At 39.0% G+C, this 22,482-nt stretch overlaps 1 protein-coding gene across 7 annotated transcripts in view; it reads left to right on the forward strand.

The window, feature by feature from the left end:
• Positions 1 to 18,311, forward strand: part of LOC131036338 (serine/threonine-protein kinase GRIK1) — an 80,568-nt gene extending 62,257 nt beyond the window's left edge. For all 7 annotated transcript variants that reach the window (XM_057968192.2, XM_057968196.2, XM_057968195.2 and 4 more), the window contains 2 exons: positions 16,587 to 16,665; positions 16,816 to 18,311. In XM_057968192.2, coding sequence (XP_057824175.1) covers positions 16,587 to 16,665; positions 16,816 to 16,994 — 258 coding nt within the window. In that variant the 3' untranslated portion in view covers positions 16,995 to 18,311. The remainder of the gene's footprint in view (positions 1 to 16,586; positions 16,666 to 16,815) is intronic.
• The last annotated feature ends 4,171 nt before the right edge of the window (positions 18,312 to 22,482 follow it).

The raw sequence follows: 22,482 nt of genomic DNA on the forward strand, positions 1-22,482 counted from the left end.
TGATACCGTGTTAATTTTGTGGACCAGAATTAAAATTTATCTTCTTCTATGTAATATCTATCACTGAATTGTTGTATAAATCTGATTGTCTTCTTTTATGTTGCAGGAGAGGAGGAGCATTTTTATTTCAATATCCATTCTCACACATTTCATTTGGTATATGTAGTGGGCTGGGTATGGTCAAGCGATGCCTTGATCGGCCATGTCTTTTGGACATGGCCAATCAAGACATCACTTGATCGTGCCCCCTCACGATAATAAATGTTTGAATGAGAGACTTCATTTATCTCTCATTCAATCATTTATCTTACCGAGGCTATCATGCATTAACATGAATAATACCATCCAACGAACAATAGTTATCCAAAGTAAGAGTTAAAACTTCCACAATAATAAGCTTAGGCTAACTTTACACATTGAACAAAAATCATTCATTTAAAGAAAGTATGAGCAATTGTTTCACCCATAGTAGCAAAAATCGTTTAGGGAAAAAATCGGCAAACCAAAAGTAATAAGATTTTCTGAAAAAATTGGGAAAAAATCGGATTTTAAAAAAACATAAAAAATTGTAGAAAAAGAGAAAAACTATTTTTTTAAATAACTTTAGGGCATTTCCATAGTATAGAGATATAAAGAGCAAAATAAATAGAGTTTAACCTGTGAATTGTAGAAAATAATTTTTTGTTGTTTATATTCATATTACTGGTTACATAGGCAAATAATCAGTTAACTTTTTAAGAGGGCAGTCACCAATTACACCAATACTTGTCTAAGTCAGATCAAATATTAACCAAGTCTATGAAGTAACATAGATCAAAAGTTAATAGACAAATAGTAAAAGTGAAAGCCATTTTGAAGTGATCCAAGAATTTCTTTGTGATTGAGGCAAGGAGTTTTGTAGGGTTAATTCAATATTTTAGAAAGCTTATCAAATCATATTCCACAATTGCAATGCTTTATATCATAGTAACAAAAATCATTTGGGGAAAAAATCGGCAAACCAAAAGTATAAGAAGATTTTTTGAAAAAATGGGTAAGAAATTGGATTTTAAAAAATCGTAAAAATTTGTAGAAAAATAGACACAAACTACTTTTTTAAAAATACTTAAGGGCATTTCCATAGCATAGAGATATAGAGAGTAAATAAAATAGAGTTTAACCGATGAATTATAGAAAATAGATTTTGTTGTTTATATTCATATTGCTGATTACATAGGCAAATATTCATTTAACTTTTTAAAAGGGCAGTCACCAAATACACCAAATAGTTGTCTAAGTATGAGATCAAAGATTAGCTAAGTCTATGAAGTAGCTAAGATCAACATTTATCAGATTGAGATCCAACTATTGTTAGGAATTTAGTAATAGTGGAAGCCATTTTGAAGTGATCCAAGACTTTCATTGTGATTGAGGCAAGGAGTTTTCTAGGGGTATTAGCTAAGTCTATGAAGTAGCTCAGACCAAAATTTATCAGACAGAGATCCAACTATTGTTAGGAATTTAGTAAAATTGGAAGCCATTTTGAAGGGATCCAAGACTTTCATTGTGATTGAGACAGTTTAACCCATGAATCGTAGAAAATAGATTTTTGTTGTTTATATTCATATTGCTGATTACATAGGCAAATATTCATTTAACTTTTTAAAAGGGCAGTCACCAAATACACCGAATAGTTGTCTAAGTCTGAGATCAAAGATAGCTAAGTCTATGAAGTAGCTGAGATCAAAATTTGTTAGACAGAGATCCAACAATTGTTAAGAATTTAGTAAAAGTGGAAGCCATTTCGAAGTGATCAAAACTTTCATTGTGATTGAGGCAAGGAGTTTTCTAGGGGTAGTTCAATATTTGAGAAAGCTTATCAAATCATATTCCATAGTTGCAATGCTTTATATTCCCTGATGGCAATTGGTAAGTTTTTTATATGGGGTAGAATTCAACAAAAGGCATTTGTTTAGCTGAAGTAAAAGATTAGCAAGCCACTGGTTTTGGCAATACCTAGCTTGCAACTACTATTTTAAACTTGTTTGTTGTCATTCAGATTTATTTCGTGGAGCACTTTAGATATATTGCTCACATAATGAATTGTATGTCTTTGTTTGAGCAAAAATTAACTATATCAATTAAAAATTAAAAATCATATATCTATATCTACATATGTTAAATATGTCTTTGAACGTTTAGTGTTGTGGTAGAAAAACTCCATTGGTGAGGTAGCCACCAAGGTTCAAACCCCTATTGGGTCATATTGAGCTCGTGGGCTTTCTACCTTTGTTGGGTCGATGAGCTTGTGGGTTTGAACAAGTGTGGGGAATGATGAACCCCTTGAAAATGGCCAAAATAACAAACTTTTTCGACATTGATTCCACATTGACTCTGATTTTGTCTCAGACCAACCCTATTTCTAAGCAATTTAGTAATTTCACTCGTTTTTATAGGGTTTTGCAAGTTTTTACAATGAATTTTTTCACTTATTTCATAATGTCATTTTTGGGGTTTTTAACATGATTTTAATGTGATTTAAATGCAAAAAATCTTTGAAAATTGGGTCAACGCTTGGTCAACGATTTTTTCATGAATCGAAATTTTTTCGGGGAATAAATCGGCTAGCTCCAAGATTTAGGATTAATCAGGCATAATCGCAATTTTTCGCAGAGTATTGCTTCATTGGTTTCACCAATCTATACTATCAAATCCTTCATTCCTCTAATAACTTTGAAAATGCAAATTTACGCTAAGCAAATCTATTCTATTGTTGAAGAAAAAATGCAACCATGCAACCACGTGATAACAATAAGGCTTCAAAGCAAACTGCAAATGAACTTATATTACCAAAGTAGCTCTTAGCAACAATTTCATAAATCTCTCCACACAAAACAAAATGAGAGAATAAGAGTTTATATAGAGTTTCTGAAAACAAATGAAAGGCCGAGATCAATCTAAAATCAACGATTGAGATCAAGAGACAACAACTCTAATTAGGGTTTCCCAAAATAAAATCAAGAACGAGTGCATGAAGAAGAAGTGGCGCAAGGAGCGATTTTCTAGGAAGGTGCATCCTTATCCCCTTGAGTGGCAACATGTTCAATGAACCTGGACACGATCGGGTTGACCTCCTCTATCGTGACATGTGGCAGCATATTGACCTTGAATTCCAACCTGTCCAAGTCTTCTATTAACTTGTCCACTCTAAGTACAACAATCTGGATTGTGGAAAACTTTTTGGCCGGTTTCTTTGCAGCAACCTTCCCTAATTTGGCCAAGAAATCGGCTGTGTCGTCTTCTTCTTGATCTTCCACTGGTGCTTTCATTTTCAACCTTTCTTTCAACCAATTAGGAATCGTAGGCTGTTCAATGCCTCCTCTTCTTGATTACTTTCTTCACATGGAATATCCCAACCTCCTCGAAGAGCGGAAATCATTCCCTCTTGAAATTCCGCTCCCAGAATATCCATTTCATTTCTTGATTCAAGTATCTTCGTGCCTGTAGGAGATGGGGGTTCTTCATCTTCCTGTCGAATTGACTCCATATTTCCCTCATGGATTGGGGAAGGAATCTTTATTTCAGCCAATGACTCATCCTCAATAGTTAATACCTCATTCACATTCTTGGATGTGGCTGAATGTGATGGCTGTGATCTCTGCTTCTTCTGAGAAGGTTCCTCGTTCATAATTTTCTAACCCCTTTAACCTTGTAGAGTCATCGACTGCCTCCTTCCTTTTCTTGGAATTAGTGCTTTCAATCAGCTTGGCACTTTGGGATGCTCTTGCATTTGAAGAATATGATTCCATTGCACCCATCAAGTTATAAGTATGGTCAAATTTCTTCGCTTTAACACTTGGACTTGTTGATCAACCCACCACTGCGAATATTTGACAACTGGCCGCATCAAGGTGGCTAGATCTGCGAGCTTTGGTTCTGACAACTTCACAGGAGGGAGAGGCCAATTCTTATCAAAGTGCGATTGAATATATTCTCGATCATCCTCTAACTTATCAAGCACACAAAAAAACTTGATTGTTCTGATCAAGCTTACTGACAATCTAGACCATAGTCTTCTCCTAATATCAAACTCATCTGCAACATTTGCCCAAAAATCTTCCAAGTCTATCCTGTTTGTACCTCTCCATTCATTGTTCCAATATGGTTGTGAGGATCGAAATCGGCTTTGGATCAGTAAAATGTGAATGGATACCATTGCATTTCCAACCTGACACTCTTAGCTGCATGTGCTGTCGGGCAAGACTCCAACATATTTCCAATGAAAAATATAAAAGAAATGGCCATCTTTGTTGGCGGCATTATTGTACACAAACATAAGACTAGTTAATTAAGTTGTAATTGTCTTGGTTAGTTGGCAACTGCGGGGTGGTAGTTGCGGTGCGACGGTTGGCGCTCGCACCCCCTCCGTACCTTTAAATACTTCCGAATGTAACTTGTGAGGGAACAATTATGAATGGAATAACATCTCTTATACTTGTCTGATATCTATGGCGTTATTATTCTGGATTACGTGCTTTATGTTGTAAGCTATTCACCCGAGAGGGTAAACATTTGGCGCCGTTGCCTAGAATACTCGGGAACGGAAGGCGCGGATGGCGCACGGACGCGATGGGCCTACCCATCGGTGAGATGAACCTAGAGGCCGACGATGCTCACACAGAACAATCGGTGAAGGGGAAATTGAACCCTGTAATAATCCCGACACAATGTTGAGATAAATTGTGGCCGAAAGGAAAAATAATAAAAGTTTTTTTTGTGTACATGGTGTGTGCTTGCTATGTATGGAGGTGATTTATGCCCAATATATTAAATAAAGATAGAAATAAAAAAGTAGAAATGGACGAGTGGGAGGCCGCGCAGAGGGCCTTGATTCTGGAGCAGCAAGAAGAACGTAGACGGAGGCTGAGGCAACTTGCCAAAGGACGACTTGCCGAAGGGTGGCCCGAGGGGAACCAAGGAGGTGTCACGGAGGGTGCAGAAGCCGACATAAATTTCTATGCGTCGCCAGAACTCCGTAGGGTGTGGAGCCACGAAGAGTTTCTGGAGGAAACAAGGTTAAGGAGAGATCTAGTCGAAGAGACCTGGGATCGGTTCAGAAACTTATCCCTTACACCACAGAGTGAGGATCACCAAAGGGAGCCAGGAGTGGGCGCGGGTGACAACAAAGGGGAGGATAACCGTACGGTAGGTGCCACACTCGGCAGGCAAAACACCGTATCTCCAGTCACCCACGCAGGACACACCACCGGCAGCGGAGGGACTAGAGGGAGCGGCGCAGGGGCCAGACACAGCCACAACCACCTCCAGGAAGACGACCCCCATCGATGGGAAGTAAACGTGCGAAACCATATGGCGACGGGAAGGAAGATCCCGTCCGTCATTGTCGAACGTGCGAAACCATATGGTCAGCGAACAGTGTTACCGACCGAGACGAATGGGTAACACAATTCCCAACAACCTTGAGAGGAGTGGCCATAGACTGGTACTCAGATATGGACAAGGCCAAAGTCGGCACATGGCCCGACCTGAAGGAGGAGTTTGGGATAGAGTTCCGCCTCCTGAGAGATGACAACGAAATAGTTGCCGAGCTTCTATGGAACGAAGCAGAACAAGAACGAGACTGTTCGAGCCTATAGTCGGCGGCTGAAGGAACTATTGGGAAAAATGGAGAGTCAACCAGCAAATGGGTTGAAAAAGCGATTGTTCGTGGAGGGACTAAAGCATTCCCTCCGAAAGAAGATGAAAATCGTTCCACCTACATCGTACGAAGACTCATACAATAGAGCGATGGATCTCGAGAGCGAGACCAAGACATCGAAGAAAAAGAAGAAGAAGGATAGCTCGTCCGAGGAGGATGACTCGTCATAGGAAAGCAGCAGCGACAGCGAGGCTGGCAAACGGGTGCAAGCGCTCCAGAAAGACATGGAGCGAATGAGGAGGGAATTCAAAACAATGAGAAGCACCGGTCGGACCGAAGGGGACATATGGTGCACTGAGTGCAAAGAGGACGGGCACACAAAGGGTACTTGCCCGAAGAAGGCATTCTGCGAGATTTGCCAAGTGATGGGACACTCCACCAAGGAGTGCCCATACAACATGAAAACCCAGAATACGCAAATGAACCAGGTTCTGTTCACGGAGCAGGCCACAACGTCCGCACCAGCGGGTACGGACCAACAAGCGAACAACAATGCAACCTCGAGAGGCTACTGAGATAACCGGTGGGGAGGACGAAACAAAAATAACAACAATAACAACACAAGGAGCCAGATCCAATACGACTCCAAAGGTCGACCGATGGTACAATGCAGAGCGTGCAACCAGTGGGGGCACTTCGCCTGAGATTGCTCGAAGGGAGAGGCCACACAATATTTGTGCAAATAGTGCGGACCGGGAGACCACGAAGATGCCACCTGCTCGAAGTCCGACGTCAACTTGCTCAATGTCAAGGAAACCAAAGAAGAGGAAGTGCTAGCCGTAACCCGCGCCCAAGCCAGACACGCAATGTGCCCAGACTCGGAGATGGAGAAGCGAAGGGCACGGGAAGCACGGGAAGAAATTGAGAAAGAGATACGAGAAAGGGCGAAGGCGAAGGGTACGGCGAGTACTTCCAGCCAATCGGAGGCGGAGGATGCTATACTAAATCAATTTTAAAATTAAAACTGGAGGTGCCTGTGAAGGTACACGACCTCCTCCAGACGATGCCTCAACTACAAACGGTGTTGCTGAATAATCTCTCCCAACCACGCACCAATACCAACCACCGCACAGATGTTCATGGGGGGTCTGCAATAGACCCCATGCTGCTGGCAGTTAACACTGGAAGGAACCCGGCCATTGTGGAGATGGGTATCCTTGGCACCATTCTAACCGATACCATCGTTGATGCTAGATCAGGAGTGAATGTTCTTCCAGAAGAAACCTGGCAGAAGCTGGGGAAGCCGACGCTATGACCATCTACATTCAATTTGCTCGGAGTAGATCAACATGGAATCAAACCCATCGGGACACTGATGGGCCAACAAGTTACCATCGGGACGCAACCCTTCATACTGGACTTCGTGGTAATCCCACTAAAGAAAAAAGGGTATGATGCGATCTTAGGGAGAGGGTGGCTGGTGGCAGCCAAGGCCATCCACAACTGGAAGAAGAACACTCTGTCTATGGAGAATGCAGGAAGGAAGTTTATCATAGACCTCGGGACACAGTTAGTTAGTGAGGAACTGGCATCATCTTCGGAATCAGAGGGTGAAGGACAAGGCAACCTGAGGAACGAAGGATGAGGCTGCAGGGAGCCCAACGACGAAGGGATTCACAAACTAGGAGAGTGCTCCGAGGATGAGACAGGGTCATTGAACGAGCTCTTCCATTGGCAGATGGAGGATTATGAAATGTTCTAGAGCTACAGGCTCGAAGTAGATGAACCAGAGCAAGTAACAGAGGTGTACCTGCCGGAATACATAGAATATTGGAAGGGAGACACCCCAAACCTCGGTGACGTAGATAATCCGAAGATCAATTGTGTTGGCAACGATTGGAACCCTGTGTGGAAGGCCGCAACTTTCAAAATCTTTATTGTTCTTCTTCTTATGTACGGGAAGGAGGCCGTGGTCCCTGTAGAATTTGTGGTTCCAGGTCTTCGGACGGCCATTGAAAATAGACTTGCCACCAACGGGTCCAAATTGATACCCTACCACACGAAGCACGTAGGGGACCCGAGAGGCCGGAAGGGCACCTGAGAGCCCGGAGGGGGACCCGAGAGGATGGAGGGGGACTCGAGAGGCCGGGCAGGTGACTTGAGAGGCACAGGACCACAGCGGAAGACCCTTGGGCGAGGCAAACCGAGAAAAGGTGATCCCGGAGGCAAGAAACCCGAGCCGAATCTGGATAATTAAAAAAAACAAAAAACTTGTACGCCAGGTGACCGTACGGCTTGCAAAAAAAAGAAGTCGTGGGGCCACCGTACGGTGACCACACCGGCGGTGGAACCACCGGCGGTTGAACCATCGGCGGTGGGACCATCGGCGGTGGAACCACCGACGGTGGGGCCACCGGCGGTGGATGCCATTGTACGGTGGACACCCGCACGCCGCACTTAAAACAAACCCCCGCACCACACAGCCCACGCAAGGAAAAAGAAGGAGAAGGAAACCCCACACCACGCCAAAAAACGGACGAAGAGAAAAAAAAAAAAGGAGAGGCGCACAACAACGCAGCACCGCACAAACAAACACAGCCGAACGGTGGAGGGGTGTTGACCGCATGTGAAGGTGGTCGTACGATTGGAGGTGTACGGTTGTATGGCACTGCCCCCAGACCCCAATTTATTTTTGAGCTACAGTACACTTGTTGGAGTTGGGCGAAGGGCATTAGAGATGTCACGGTAAGTGTTGTGGTTGTCCCTACTGTGAGAAATAAGCCTACAGCTAAGGATTGGCGGGGAAGCCATAAGCCGTAGAGGGAGACGAATTTGGAGGTTGGGAACAAACAGAGTTTGAGGGAAGGCATTGCAGGTCCGCACAGTTGTATGACATCAGGGAGTTACTCAGTTCAGTTATTAGCCTTTGGGGAGTGTGATGGAGGATTTGAGGTGTCTCCTAGCCTTTGTGCCAGCGGGTTGTGGCCACCTCTAGGCAGGAATGGTACGCTTTGAGGAACTTGGAGTATGTCTTGGCTAGACGTGCGGTTGCCTTGGTGGATGCATAGAGGGCTCGGGAGGAGCTGACCACCAGGTTGGAGGCAAGAGTAGCGTGAGACTTAGCTCAGCGTACCTAGGAGTTGGATGTCGAGAGGGTAGCGCGGGTGGCTATTGAGGACAAATTAGCTAGGGAGACAGTATCATTTGAGTAGCAGTTGGTGGAGGCTGAGACTGAAACGCGTGTTTTGCAGACAAGTTTGGTTTAGGCACAGGAGGACTGTGATGTCGAAGGAAGCAATAATGGTGAAATCCGCACTTGAGCATCAGATGGTAGCAGAAAAGGGTTTTCAGGCGAGGATGCAGCAGGTGTATAAGTTCCGGGCTCGACTGGCGTTAGCAGTTCTGTTTAATGTCATCTCTATTTTGTATTAAGTCGTCCGGAGACGATTTTTTTCTTTTGGGGGGGATGATGTTGGCGGCATTATTGTACACAAACATAAGACTAGTTAATTAAGTTGTAATTGTCTTGGTTAGTTGGCAACCGCGGGGTGGTAGTTGCGGTGCGACGGTTGGCGCTCGCACCCCCTCGGTACCTTTAAATACTTCCGAATGTAACTTGTGAGGGAACAACAATTATGAATGGAATAACATCTCTTATACTTGTCTGATATTTATGCTATTATTATTCTGCATTACGTGCTTTATGTTTTAAGTTATTCACCCAAGAGAGCAAACTGTCTTTTGCTTTGTTCTTTGGAAGCCTTGATATGTTTCCAATTGTCTAAGGACTGTTGGTGTTGAAAATAAGCCACACCCAGACTGACGATGGACTGGTCCAAGAGGGGCCCGTAACTCAGTGGTAGAGCACTCCAGCAATGTATGGAAGGTCCTAGGTTCGAGTCCTAGCTGGTCCATGTCTCAACAAGGACTTCGAGCAAGATCATTTTGTTGGTAGGATAAATCAGAAGCTAGTAAGGACATCCGGTAAATACTTGAATTGTTATATACGTGAATCTTGGATACTGGATAAACCAGGATCCATACTTGCTTATCAAGCTCTTGGTCTCCTGAGTGAGCCTCTAATGAGTTCCTCCTTGCAATCTCCTGGTGATGTACATCAAGAAAGCATCATTTACCCATCTAACGTGGGCCTTTTCGCTCAACTGCGGCTGTGGATAATAGTCATAAGACTTAAATTCATTCTCGCCATTGCCTGCTACGCCTTGCAAATTAGTCCTGTATATCTGTAATTTCTTGCTATTAGGTAGACAATGTAGGAGCTCATGTAAAAAGACTCCGTCCTTTCCAAAATTTTCAGCTGTTCGTGCAGGTTGTCGCTGATTATCCTAGACCAATTGAATATTTTGACTCCAGAGGTGATCTCGTCGATGAAATAATACATCCATGTTTCAAATGGCGCACCCTGAGGGCTGCCCATTACTCTATTTAGTAACAAAATGATGTTGCCATATTCCTCCTTGAAGTCAGTGTGAAGCAATCTATTTGGCACTCTCTTGAGGGTGGGCCTTGGCTTCTCCAACCACAACTTGTTGACATTTGTTGCGCAAATCTCAAGCTGGTCCTCATAATGTTTTTATAGTTTCTTCCTTAGTTTTATAGGAAGTTCTGCTGTAATTTGATATTCCAAATGCTTCCTGAATGGCCAACTCTTCAAGATGAGTCAATACTCTCCCATTTGGCGCAATGATTTGTTATTCTTGTGCATTGTAATGTATGGAACATTCAACCATAAGCTTAGCACACTCCATATCCGGTGGAAATCCAACTGCTTAGACAACACTGTTTCTTACCATCGGGCGAGCAATAGGTGTTGGCAATAGTCCATCTTGCCCATACATTCTCCTTTTGAAATCTTTGAAGCCCACGTGCCCGAGGTTGGTGTCTGTGACATTTTTTCTATTTGGAATAAATTTTTGACTCCGGCTGCAATCCTTTATTGGTGAACTTTATCTGATTTTTTCTTTAAGGTCCTTCTTTGGTGGTCATCAACCTGCAATAAGCATAAAAATTTAACATTACTTTCAAGAAAATTGAAGATTCTAACTTTTTGATTTTTGGACCTTTTGCTTGAAAATTTCACTTTCAGCCTGTCAAAAAGTTAAATTTCTGTGAAAAATCAGACTGAAAATGGAAGAATTTGGCCAAAAACTAAGTAAATTTTATGAGAATAAGTGATTAAGACAGAAGAAGGATGAAAGAAGTCAGTCAAATTCAGATTTTGAACCTTCGAAATTGCACTTGTGACTGAATTCTTGACGAAAAATCTGCCTTCAATTCTGAAAATTATGTCTTTAACTCAGAAAAATCACTTTATACTCTGGAAATTACGTCCTTCAACTCAGAAAAAATCATTTTATCTCTATCCTCTACTTAAAAAATTTACTTTGCCCTTTGAAAATCTTCCTTCAAAAATCTATCTTCTTTAACCTTGAGAGAGCAAAACTTTTTCACCAATGACAAGTTAATCTTGATATAGAGTTGAAGAGTTCGATGATTTTAGCAACTTCATGTTTTTCTTTAGATTCATCGAACTTGGACTGCTTTATTTCTTCCAAAATGGCAACTTAATCTTCTTTCAAAATTTTGGAAGAAAGTTTCTATTCTTGCCTTAGGCACCACCTTAACCAAAATATCTTTCCTTCGAATGAGTTGGCAAGGAGTCTTCTAGATTCTTCTTGAGTTCGAAAATTTTCCTAAGTGTTGGATATTTTGAAAATTTCTTCAAGTGTTGGAAAAATATTCAAAAAATATTCTAAGTAGAGAGTTTATTTTTCCAATCTTCAAACTTGATTGAACCTTCATCAATGGCGGATTTTAAATGTTCCATGCCATTTCTCTCTCCTTGGCGAACTTTGCCATGGCATCTTATCAAACTTACCTTATGCTTTGGCAGATTTGACCATGTTCTTTTTATCTCCCCGTGCATCTTGACATGGTGGACCTCATGTTTGGTATGTCATTCTAGTCAATGGCAAGGCGGACTTTGCACTTGCCTTACATATTGTTTTTGCTTTTCTCCTTGGCGGACTATAACTTTGTCTTGCCATTGTTCTTATTGCTTTGGGCAGACTTCAAGACTTGCATGCCATTCTCACATTTGCTAAGGTGGAGTTGGTGATTGTCATGCCAAATTTTCCCAAATGTTGGGCGGACTTCACGCTTGGCTTGCATCTTTCCTGGGTGGAGTTTACATACTCTTTGCCATGTTTTCCTTTGCTTGGGCGGAGTTTACATACCCTTTGCCATGTCAAATGTGGGCGGACTTTAGTAATGTCATGCCACTGTGCACTTAGCAAGGGTGACTTGGTGGTTTGCTTGCCATCTTGAGTTTGGCGGACTTGCTGATCAGCATGTCCAGGTTGGGTGGAGTTTCTAACTTGCATGCCATTGTGCAAGGCGAACTTGACACTTACCTTGCAATGTCCCTTGCATCTTGACACGGCGGACCTCAAGTTTGTCTTGCCACGTGCAAGGCGGACTTCAACTTTTGCATGCAACTCCATGGCGGACTTTGCACATGATCTGCCATCTTCACCTTTGGCATGACGAACTTCCTGTTTGGCCAAACACTTTGAATTTCTTCCATTGCTATCTCCATTTGAACTTGTCCTTGGCGGACTTCATGACTTGCTTGTCATTATGCTTGTTTATCTGGAACATTTGGATGAACATTTTGTTCGGAGATTTTACCTTGTTTTTTACATTTGGAGACAAAATTTTTTGATTCTGAAGATAGGAATGCTGTTGCCATGACTTCAGCGACCCAATCCTAGGTCAACTTTCAAAAAAGCTGAAAAAAGCAAAAAAGCAAAAAGCCAGCCAAAAAAACTACGTCTTGGATTGGTCCCAAAGTGCCAAAAATAAATAAGCGAAAAAGCAAAAAAACAGAATCCCGCAATAATAGGAAGGTGTTAGAATTGACCATAAGCAATTGCGTTATTTGTCCTTCGGGCCCTCTGAGCACTTTGACGATGTCCAAACACTGATCTGAGCATGATTTCTTTATTTGACCTAGATGACTTCTCAAAAACTCAAACTCCAAACTCTCAAAGAAATGGATTTATGAAATTTCAATGCTAAGACAAAACCCTAAAAAACAAACAACGGGGGTCCCCATTTGCAATGGGGCAATGTGTGAAATAGGTCACAACACACCCTATACCCCTTAGCAAAATGGTGTTGTTGAGTAGAGGAACCAAACCATAATAGAGATGTCTTAGTGTATGATTGAAAACAAGAATGTGCCTAAACAATTTTGGGCTGAAGCTGTCTATACTGCAGTATACCTTGTGAATTGGTCTCCTACACATGTTGTTAAGTAGATGACTCTCGAAGAAGCTTGGTCAGGGAGGAAACCAAAATCAGCCACCCCAGGGTTTTTGGTTTGACTGTATATCCTTGGATTCTTGATGCAAAGAGAACAAAGCTAGATTCCAAGAGTTATAAGTTAATGTTTACAGGCTATAATGACAATCATAAGGCCCATTGGTTGATTGATGTAGATATTGACAGTCTCACATTTAGTAGAGATGTGGTTTCGATGAAGATAGTGGGACCTTTCAGCTCACTTCTGCCATCTAGCATCCTGAAGATCAGCTTTTCAGAAAACAAATATAGGTGTTTTGCTTCCATTAGCTTCACTTGAAGGGAGAGATTCTGATGATTTTGAACTTGAAGCTGCAGAATCACCAAGGCATGATATTGTACCACTAGAGTTCCCTGAGGAATACCTAGATCAACTTCCAAATGATTTTGTTCTAGGCAGCCCAAGTCATGTTGCTACACTTGATTTGGAAGTAGATTGTTCTACTCTCGTCCTAATTGGTGTAAAAAGCTTATTGGTGATGTGTGAGATGATGAGCTTGTTGAGGGTAGATCTTCTAGAAGCAAGAGCAAGAAGAAGAACACAATCAATTTTTCTCATATGGTGAACACCCAGTGTTTATGAGCCCCAAACTTATTTAGAGGCAAAAGGAATACCCAAATGGGAAAAGGCTATGGAAACTAAACATCATAGTCTTCAGAAGAATAACACTTGGGTTCTATCAGATCTTCCACCTGGGAAGAAACCCATCTGCTACAAATGGGTCTACAAAGTGAAATACAAAGCTGATGGAACACTTGACAAGTACAAAGCTCGGTTGGTAGCTAAAGGCTTCTCTCAACGAGAAGTTGTTGATTATGAGGAAACCTTTGCTCCCACAACAAAGATGAGCGCCATCCGACTAGTTCTAGCCATTGCAACACAATTTGGTTGGAGAGTCCATCAGATGGACATAAGGAGTGTCTTCCTCAATGGTGATTTGGAGGAAGAGGTCCACATGATTGAGGTTGCAGGCAAAGAGCATCAGGTATGCAGATTGGTAAAGACTCTTTATGGCCTAAACAAGTCTTTGAGGCATGGTACATTAAAATTGATCAATACTTGGTTGAACAGGGCTTGTAGAGAAGTCCTTCGGATCCTAATTTGTATGTCAAGTGTGATGGTAATGAAACTATTTTGTCTTGTCATTTATGTTGATGATATCATCATTACTAGTAGTGGAAAACACTTGCTTGAACAAATCAAATAGAACTTGTGGTAGGCATTTGATATGATAGATTTGAGACTTTTGCATTATTGTTTCTGTGTAGAGGTTTGGCAGATAGGTGGCAGCATTTTCATCTTTCAGTCAAAATATGCTAGGAGTTTGTTGGAGAAGTTCAGGATGCAAGATTGCAAACCTTCATTTACACCTATGGAGAAAGGGCTGAAACTATCGGCCAAATCAGATTCACCTGTGGTGAATGAGTCAGCATTTAGCCAACTAGTTGGCAGCTTAATCTACCTTACCGCCACTAGACCTGATCTTAGCTATGTTGTGAGCTACATATCTTATTTCATGACAACCCCTAAAGCAGAACATTGGGTTGCAGTGAAGCGTGCACTGAGATATGTGAAAGGGACACTTGACTTTGGCATTTTGTACAGCAGAAGCAAAGATTCTCGGCCGATTGGTTTTATAGACTTAGATTAGGCATAATTTATTGATGACAGGAAGTCTACTTCTAGGTATGTCTTCAGTCTTGGCATGGGTGTAGTCACATGGATCAGTCAGAAGCAACATCTAGTAGCTCTTTCCTTGGTAGAAGCAAAGTATCACGGAACTGTTAGAGTATCGAAGGATGCTTTCTGATATGAAAACGTCTCAAGCAGGGCCTTCACCCTTGTATTGTGACAATCAGGGGGTGCTGAAACTTGCCAATAATCCAGTCTTCCATCAGCGAACCAAACATGTTGAGCTTCATTGTCATTTCATTCGCCAGCTTGTTGAAGACGTAATTGTGGTCTTGTAGTATGTTCCAACTGTGGACCAGATTGGAGACATTCTCAGCAAGACTCTGAGCTCGGACAAGTTTGTAAAATTTAGGGGTAACTTGGTGTAGTTGATAGGATGACCATTAAGGGAGGGTATTAGAGTAATTAATTATTATTTAATGGTCATTAGTTAGTTGTTAGTTTAGTTTAGTCTGATCAGTTAGTTTCTATTTCAGTTTTCTATTCACGATTGTTTCATTTGGAAACATCGTAATGTAATTGCCTATATGCAATTCGTTTTATTTCATTAATAATCAAGTAATTTACCATTTCATATTTCTTTTAGGTGAATGAAACATCGTAATGTAATTGCCTATATGCAATTCGTTAATTTCATTAATAATCAAGCAATTTACCATTTCATATTTCTTTTAGGTGAACATCACATAATGTTGTTATGTAAGAATAAAAGTGATGGTTCTGCATGATATATGGATGGCCAAGTAATACCACGTGTATTTTCTCGACAAGTATTTTGAGTATGCTTGTCATTATTGACTGAAAAATCATGATATGTCAATCCAGATTGTGTTTACTGAAGTTGTCTTCATTTTTTGCATCATTTGACATGCTTTTTCTTATCATTGATTATAACTTGTCTTTGTACAATCTTTCATTATCATTTTTCAGAGCTTCCAGCATTGATCTGTTGGTTAAAAAAGTTGGATCCGACAAGCTTTAATTTTGGCTTCTTTGTTTGGACTTTGCAAACTCATGGGATATAAAAATAATACATAATAAAGCTTGACAAGCATAATTGATTCAAGAATGAATTTACATAATAACCCAAAGTATAAATGGAACTCAATCACCCAAGATTTAATCAAGAAAAAATTGGGAAACTAAAAATGCAAATATTCAGAAAAACAGGAGAAAAAATGTGGTATTTGTTATTTCAATCCAAATGAAGGATATGAATGCTGCATTTCCATCCACCGCAGCATAAAACATTTTTTATTTTAATTTTTCTACTAGATCGGGGTCTGGGGCTGCTAGTAAGAGCAAATAAAGAGCTTAAAGGCCTTAGATATCTTAATGGTGCTTGACATTTCAATAATTTTATAACTTTTAACCAATCATTGATAAATTGATGTAATGTTATTAAAGAGTGGAAGGCACAACTCACTAGTATAAATGAGAAAATGATGAAAAATGGGTTTTACTTTTTTCACTTCTCTACGAGCAGCCTGTATTTTTCCACTGCTAGGCAAGTTTCTTTGGACTTGCAGTATATTCACTAGTATCCAGTTGAGTGCTCACATGAAACTTTACTGCAAGTTTACAGATGAGTAACTTGTTGGTTCCTCCTGCCTCATGAGTAGGTGAGTTACTCGCTAAGTTTTGATACTATGGGAGTATTGATTGAGGATCTTTTAAATAATTTTGCTGTGCAATTAGAAGATATAGCTTTGCATTTAAGATTGAATTCGTTGTTCCAAATGCTTCTTGCTTCTGCTAATTTCCTCTAGTTCTATAATTTTCATGACACCCGCTTCAGTCTAATTTTTGGTGAATCAAATTTATTTGCATTTTGTCTAAGAAATGTTTTTCTTTCAATATTGATTTCAGATAGTAAATGATGAATTATCAATTCCGGAGGATATGGACCCAGAACTTAAAAACTTACTTGAAGGACTTCTTTGTAAAGGTAATGCTTGAGAAACATCATTTCACTGCTTTTATTTCACGTTTTTTTGTTATAAATTTTGATACATTGAGCTTCATGCCTTGCATTATAAATATATATTCATTGTTTTAATTTATTATATAAGCAAACTTTGTGTCGCTGAACTGGCAGATCCTAACAAAAGAATGACTTTGGATATTGTTGCAAAGCATCCATGGGTTGTGAAAGGCTATGGGCCAATACAAAATGATTTATGGAGGTGTGAACATGGCAGCTTTGTACACACTCTTGAAGAGTGTGTTGAGGTGGGAGATTCTTCTAGTTCTGAAGATCTGTGTAAATCAGCGTAGCACAATATTTGGTTGTCTGTAATGTGGAGAAGCTTTATGATTGCTTGGGTCATGGTAGGAACACTTAAAAGTACTTGAATGAGAGTTGTCTTGACTTCTCAAGGTCTTTGTGTTGAGGTGTTATTTGCTATCTGCCTCCTTTACTGTTATGCTTAAATTGGGATACAAGTATTGTTTGTGTGCATTTGAGTGCAGCAAACAAGCGGGGTAATTTGGTGTACTAGATATTAGTCTGCATCCAGGTTGGGTATGTCAAGCAGGCAATAAAACGAATCTATTTGGACGAAGAGATACTTTTGAGTGAAGCTGGTTGGCAATAGGCAGGAATCGCTGGATGGAGTCTGTGTGCACTTATTGGAGATAGGCAACCAACACTGGTTGTTTGTCTGGTGAGTTAATCTGAGATGAAAGTTTATTTTATGAAGCTCTCCCCAAGGCTAGAGAACATTAGGGGAAAGGACCCAATAGTTGAGCATGTACCAATAGTTGAGATATCATTTGTAGATTTCAAGACCATTATTTATGATAGTATAGCACTCGTAGTTGTGATTTCAAGATTGTTAGTGTTCACTATTATTACTTATAATTGAATGAAATGTGCTCATTAGATCTAAGAAGCAACAATCATGTGATTCCCCATGAGCACAGCAACAAAACATTACTGAATGCACTAGTGTAGGTCACTTTTTTGTCGGAGCCTTTTATGGCACCTCAACAAAAGCTTGCTGATGTGGCTTCATAATTGACTATGTTGATCTGAAACCTTAGGTTTAAGCAGTGAATTCACCCAATAAGCTGCTTTAAAAATTTGAAACATCTGAAATCGCCCTGTATGATTTTGAGAGGCGTAAAGTTAGGGTGCACACTGCACAACTAGTGGGTCCTCTCCCCTACATGAAGTGGATTGTAACAAGGTTTTGCTTTTCCTGTGATGGAAGTATGCAATATGTCTTGCTTTAGGAGTGAATATCCATAGGTCAGCATGCTTAAAATGTTTTTAACCAGGATCTTGGATATTGAAGAATCGGATTGGCAGGATATTCGGAGGATTCAAATGTCTTTGCACTGTACATAATGTGAATAAATTTTTTTGTCCAGTTTTGCTTTAGTGTGGTTCTATGGTGTAAAACAATCAAAGCTGTTTAAAATCTTTATTTCCATGACTTTCACAATGAGTACACAGTTTGAGAATTGAAAAGCTGTTGGAGAGCTTCTGTATTGAAGTTTAATTGGACGGGCTTGTAAATCTATGGTAAAGAAACATGTACGCCATTTGTATCATTAGGTTTGTTCAGACTTGAATGAGTTTTGCAGATAGATCTGTCTTTGTTGTTTGTATATTATTTTTTTTTAATGTTTTTTGGGAGATATTTGTGCAGGTGAAATTGTTAAGAATGCACTTGTGGCATGCCGGAATTGAATTTGTGGCTGGTTGTGGTCATCAACGTAGATTTGAAAGTACGCTAACAAGAGTCATATATTTACAGCCCCAAGAACCTCAAAATGTTAAACAGCCATAATTACTTGAGATTAAAATTTTGGGTTATGGTCATCAACGTAGATTTGAAAGTATGTTACCAAGAGTCATATATTTACAGCCGCAAGAACCTGAAAATGTTAAATAGCCATAATTACTTGTGATTAAAATTCTCATTATAAACATGCTCCACCTCCCCAGAAAGAATGAGAAGAAAACTAGTCTAAGAGTAAAGTGATTAGCACGAATGTTTCTGGGACATGCATACTTACTAGTTTTAAACGTAGGCTGTTTAAACGTGTTTATTAATTCTAATATTTGGCAAAAAAATTAGATAATAAACTCGCAGCATTTTAGCATTTCATTGAGATAAGATTTGTATTATTTGAAAGCTATTTTGGTAGCATTCTGCTGAATATTTTACCAGTCTTTTTAATCGAAATGATATTTGGCAACCCCAAGTGTAGGTGGATTGGCAAGGTCAAGTTCGGTCATGAGATTTAAATCCAGAGGTATAAATATTGGTGTCTGGCTTGGCCATGACCTGAAAGCGCCAATTTAAACTTATCATCTCATCTGACTCAATTTTGAGCTTATATGAGTTTTTGTTAAAATTAGTTCTGTAGTTAACAAAAAATTAAGGTATTCTAGAAAAATCGTTTACCGAGTATAGAAACCTTTGTGTCCCAATCTAAAACCAGCAATGAAGGGGTTCTTTATTTAATTAACCGTTTGACAAATTGGGTTGGCTTGAAATAAATCATTCAGTTTGTAGCTATAAAATTCAATGTTATCAAATTTATTATATTTCCACAGTCCATGTTATTATTGTGAAAGATTTCTGGATTAAACTGTGTAAGAACTTTTTCATCAATGTTTCAGGTCACACTCCGTGAACTATCATCAGAATGAGAAGAACTTTTGCAATGTTATGTTTTAAAATACAAAAAGATAAATAAGTCTACAATCTAGGCATGATATGAGAGTGTCGAAGCCCTAAGCTCGTCATGAACCAGCTATGCATGACATACAAGAGGAGCCCAGGTTCATATGTAAATTCACATTCCACATTACCATATAAGAAATATGATATGCTCAATTTGTGGTGTCATATGTAAATTCACATCAACATACAACTTAAGTTGGCTTAGTGTGGAGAATTTGTTTTCTTGTAAGAGGTCACAAGTCCACATGGGGTAAGGTATGCATGCCTTGTTTGTAGCATAGTTAGGAGCCTTCCACAAGGAGTATGGTGTAGTCCCATATTGCTTTAAGCCATTTGTAAGCCCATATACAAATAGTTCAACATTGTGGGTTATAAGAGAAATCTTTCTTCTTTCTCATAAGATAACCTTTTCACCTTTTAGCAAAAGAAAACCAAAATATGACTAATTCAAAGAGAAGATAAAAGCAAATAAACCAATTCTATAATAATTTTAGCATAGCAACCACACATCATAGAAGTATAGAAGATAAGTAGGGGCATACTTAGGAAAACTATTAGATAAGTAGGGGCATAATATACTTTTTAAAATGTTACAATACTCTCTAGTCACAAACTATTAGATAAGTAGGGGCATGATATACTTTTTAAAATGTTACAATACTCTCTACTCACAATGTAACAATGGAAGTATTCAAATTTAAAGGAATTTTGATTGCATAACTTCGTACAAAGTGATCATATAATTTGTTTCATATCACCAAAATATGTAGTTTTTGTTAGACATAGAACCACCATTGGATTTTGAAGACCATGGGCGCAAAACCATGAGTCGAGACACAATCAAATTGGTCCAACATAGTCCATGTGCCTCTAAGAGTAACTTTATAATTAGAAAGTAACTCTTTATCTTGCATTTTTGAGTGGGTTGGAAACTATGAGCCAAGTAACTTCGAAGTGCCCAAAGACGAGGCCATGATTACACTTATTTACTTTTCACAAATGATTATAGTAAATCGAGCAACAATGTTTACTTGTCTTGATACTTAAATTTAAAATTTTAACAACCATCATAAGACCAATGGCACAATAAATAATGCTAACTAAGTAGGTTGCATTTTTGTTGAGGGCACAATATAATATAATATAATACAAATATTAAATAATTGTGACAACATTAAATTGTATGGAATTGTCTTATGCCTTAGGATGTTATATATTCACTAATTTGACTTTGTTATAACTTCTCACATCTGGCTTAGGACTCACAAAATTGCTTTTGCACATTTTCGTGACAAGTCCAAAATTTTGCACTTGTGACATATAATAGTGAAATCAAACGATGGAGAAAATAGTTTTGCAAATAAAGTAATTTCTTCTTATTGGACCCTTTCTAGAATCCAAAACCTTGTGACCAAAATGATTGCAATTAAAACAATAAGCAAAAAATGAATGATTGAACTTGGTATTGGATCCTCATCCTCTTGATGTTTGTCTTCCAGGTCTCCTGTTCTATTTGTGCACTTGAGTGAAATTTATCATCCATCTTCTTGCACTCTTTAGTTGTCACAACTTGTTAAGATCTTGAATTTTGAGAACTTTTTTCATCCAGTTTGTTTTCAACTGACTTCATAGATTGTTCAACCAATTTTCCCTTTTGGTCTTTTGTTAAACTAATGTCGGTTTTAATATGTGGTGAGCTTTCACTTCCAATTATTTGATCCAAAATCTCGATGCTTTTTCCAAACTTCAACATTAGTTGATTGTTTGCCTTTTCCAAATCTCTTCTCGATGCCACAATCTTTACCTCAAGTTTTTCAAAGCCTTTGTCTTTGGTCATCAGTCACTCTAACATAACTTATTCAATCCTCTTTACTTCTTCCACTTGAATCTTCAGATCAATGACCATCTTTTTTGACTTCACAAGATTTTGAGCCAATTTATATTTAACTTTTACTTCTTTAGCGATTCTCTTCTTCAACCTCGTGTCTCTTTGCTAGCACACACTTTTCGCAAACTTGTTATTAATGTTTAGACCAAACAAAATTATTCATACACAATTTTCATTTATCATATTTTAGACATAGAAGTTATTGGGTTGGGATTTGTTTTACCGATCATGTTTATCTCACGCTTCCTTTGCTCATGTTGGGCATGCAAAACAATTTATTCATTTCATCAAGTATAGAAGACTGTTCATTCTAAACATATAATTGGGTTGCTTCAGACCGAGATTTCTTGCGTTGAAGGACTTTATTTGGCAATAATTTTTTGTGTATATATATATATATATATATATATATATATATATATATATATATATATATATATATATATATATATATATATATATATATATATGAACATATGCCTTGCATATATGAACATGTGCATGAGATGCGTTTGAATTATAGTTCGATCCATGTTTGTATTGTTAACATACTAATAGTTAGTTAGTACTTACTAATTAATCAGATTCATATGAATCGGGTTAGTTAGTAATTTTACTAACCATTAAGATATATTGTTTGATATTGAAGAGATACAACCGATCATGGATCGGTTCTACAATTCATATATAGCCTCATTCGATGGAAGAATGCAATCATCAAAATTGATAAATGACTTGTATTCTTCAGTAGAGATAATCCCAGTGACTCATATATTCACAAGATATAGTTCGACATTATATATTCATTTGATATAGCAGATTGATAACAATATCCAAGGCATTCTATATCACAGATCGACATCATATTAAGGCCAATTTATACTGTAGATTGAATATATATTTTCAAGTGTTGGGCATTCACTATTAGTGAATTAATCATCATATCAAACATTACTGTATACTTACCTGGGCGAGGTCTATCAGTGATCAAGGTGGACTTGAGCAATATTATATCAAGGTGGACTTGAGCAATATTATATATTAGGCACTGCTTCATATCAGTCAAAGTACAGATAAGTAACTGATTCTATACTAGTTGCAAGTCATTTACTGCATTCTTTGATATTAGATTCTAAAGACATCTCTACTTACCTGTGATTTGTCTTTCTCTACTTGA

Source organism: Cryptomeria japonica, chromosome 11, assembly GCF_030272615.1.
Source record: "Cryptomeria japonica chromosome 11, Sugi_1.0, whole genome shotgun sequence".
NCBI lineage: Eukaryota > Viridiplantae > Streptophyta > Pinopsida > Cupressales > Cupressaceae > Cryptomeria > Cryptomeria japonica.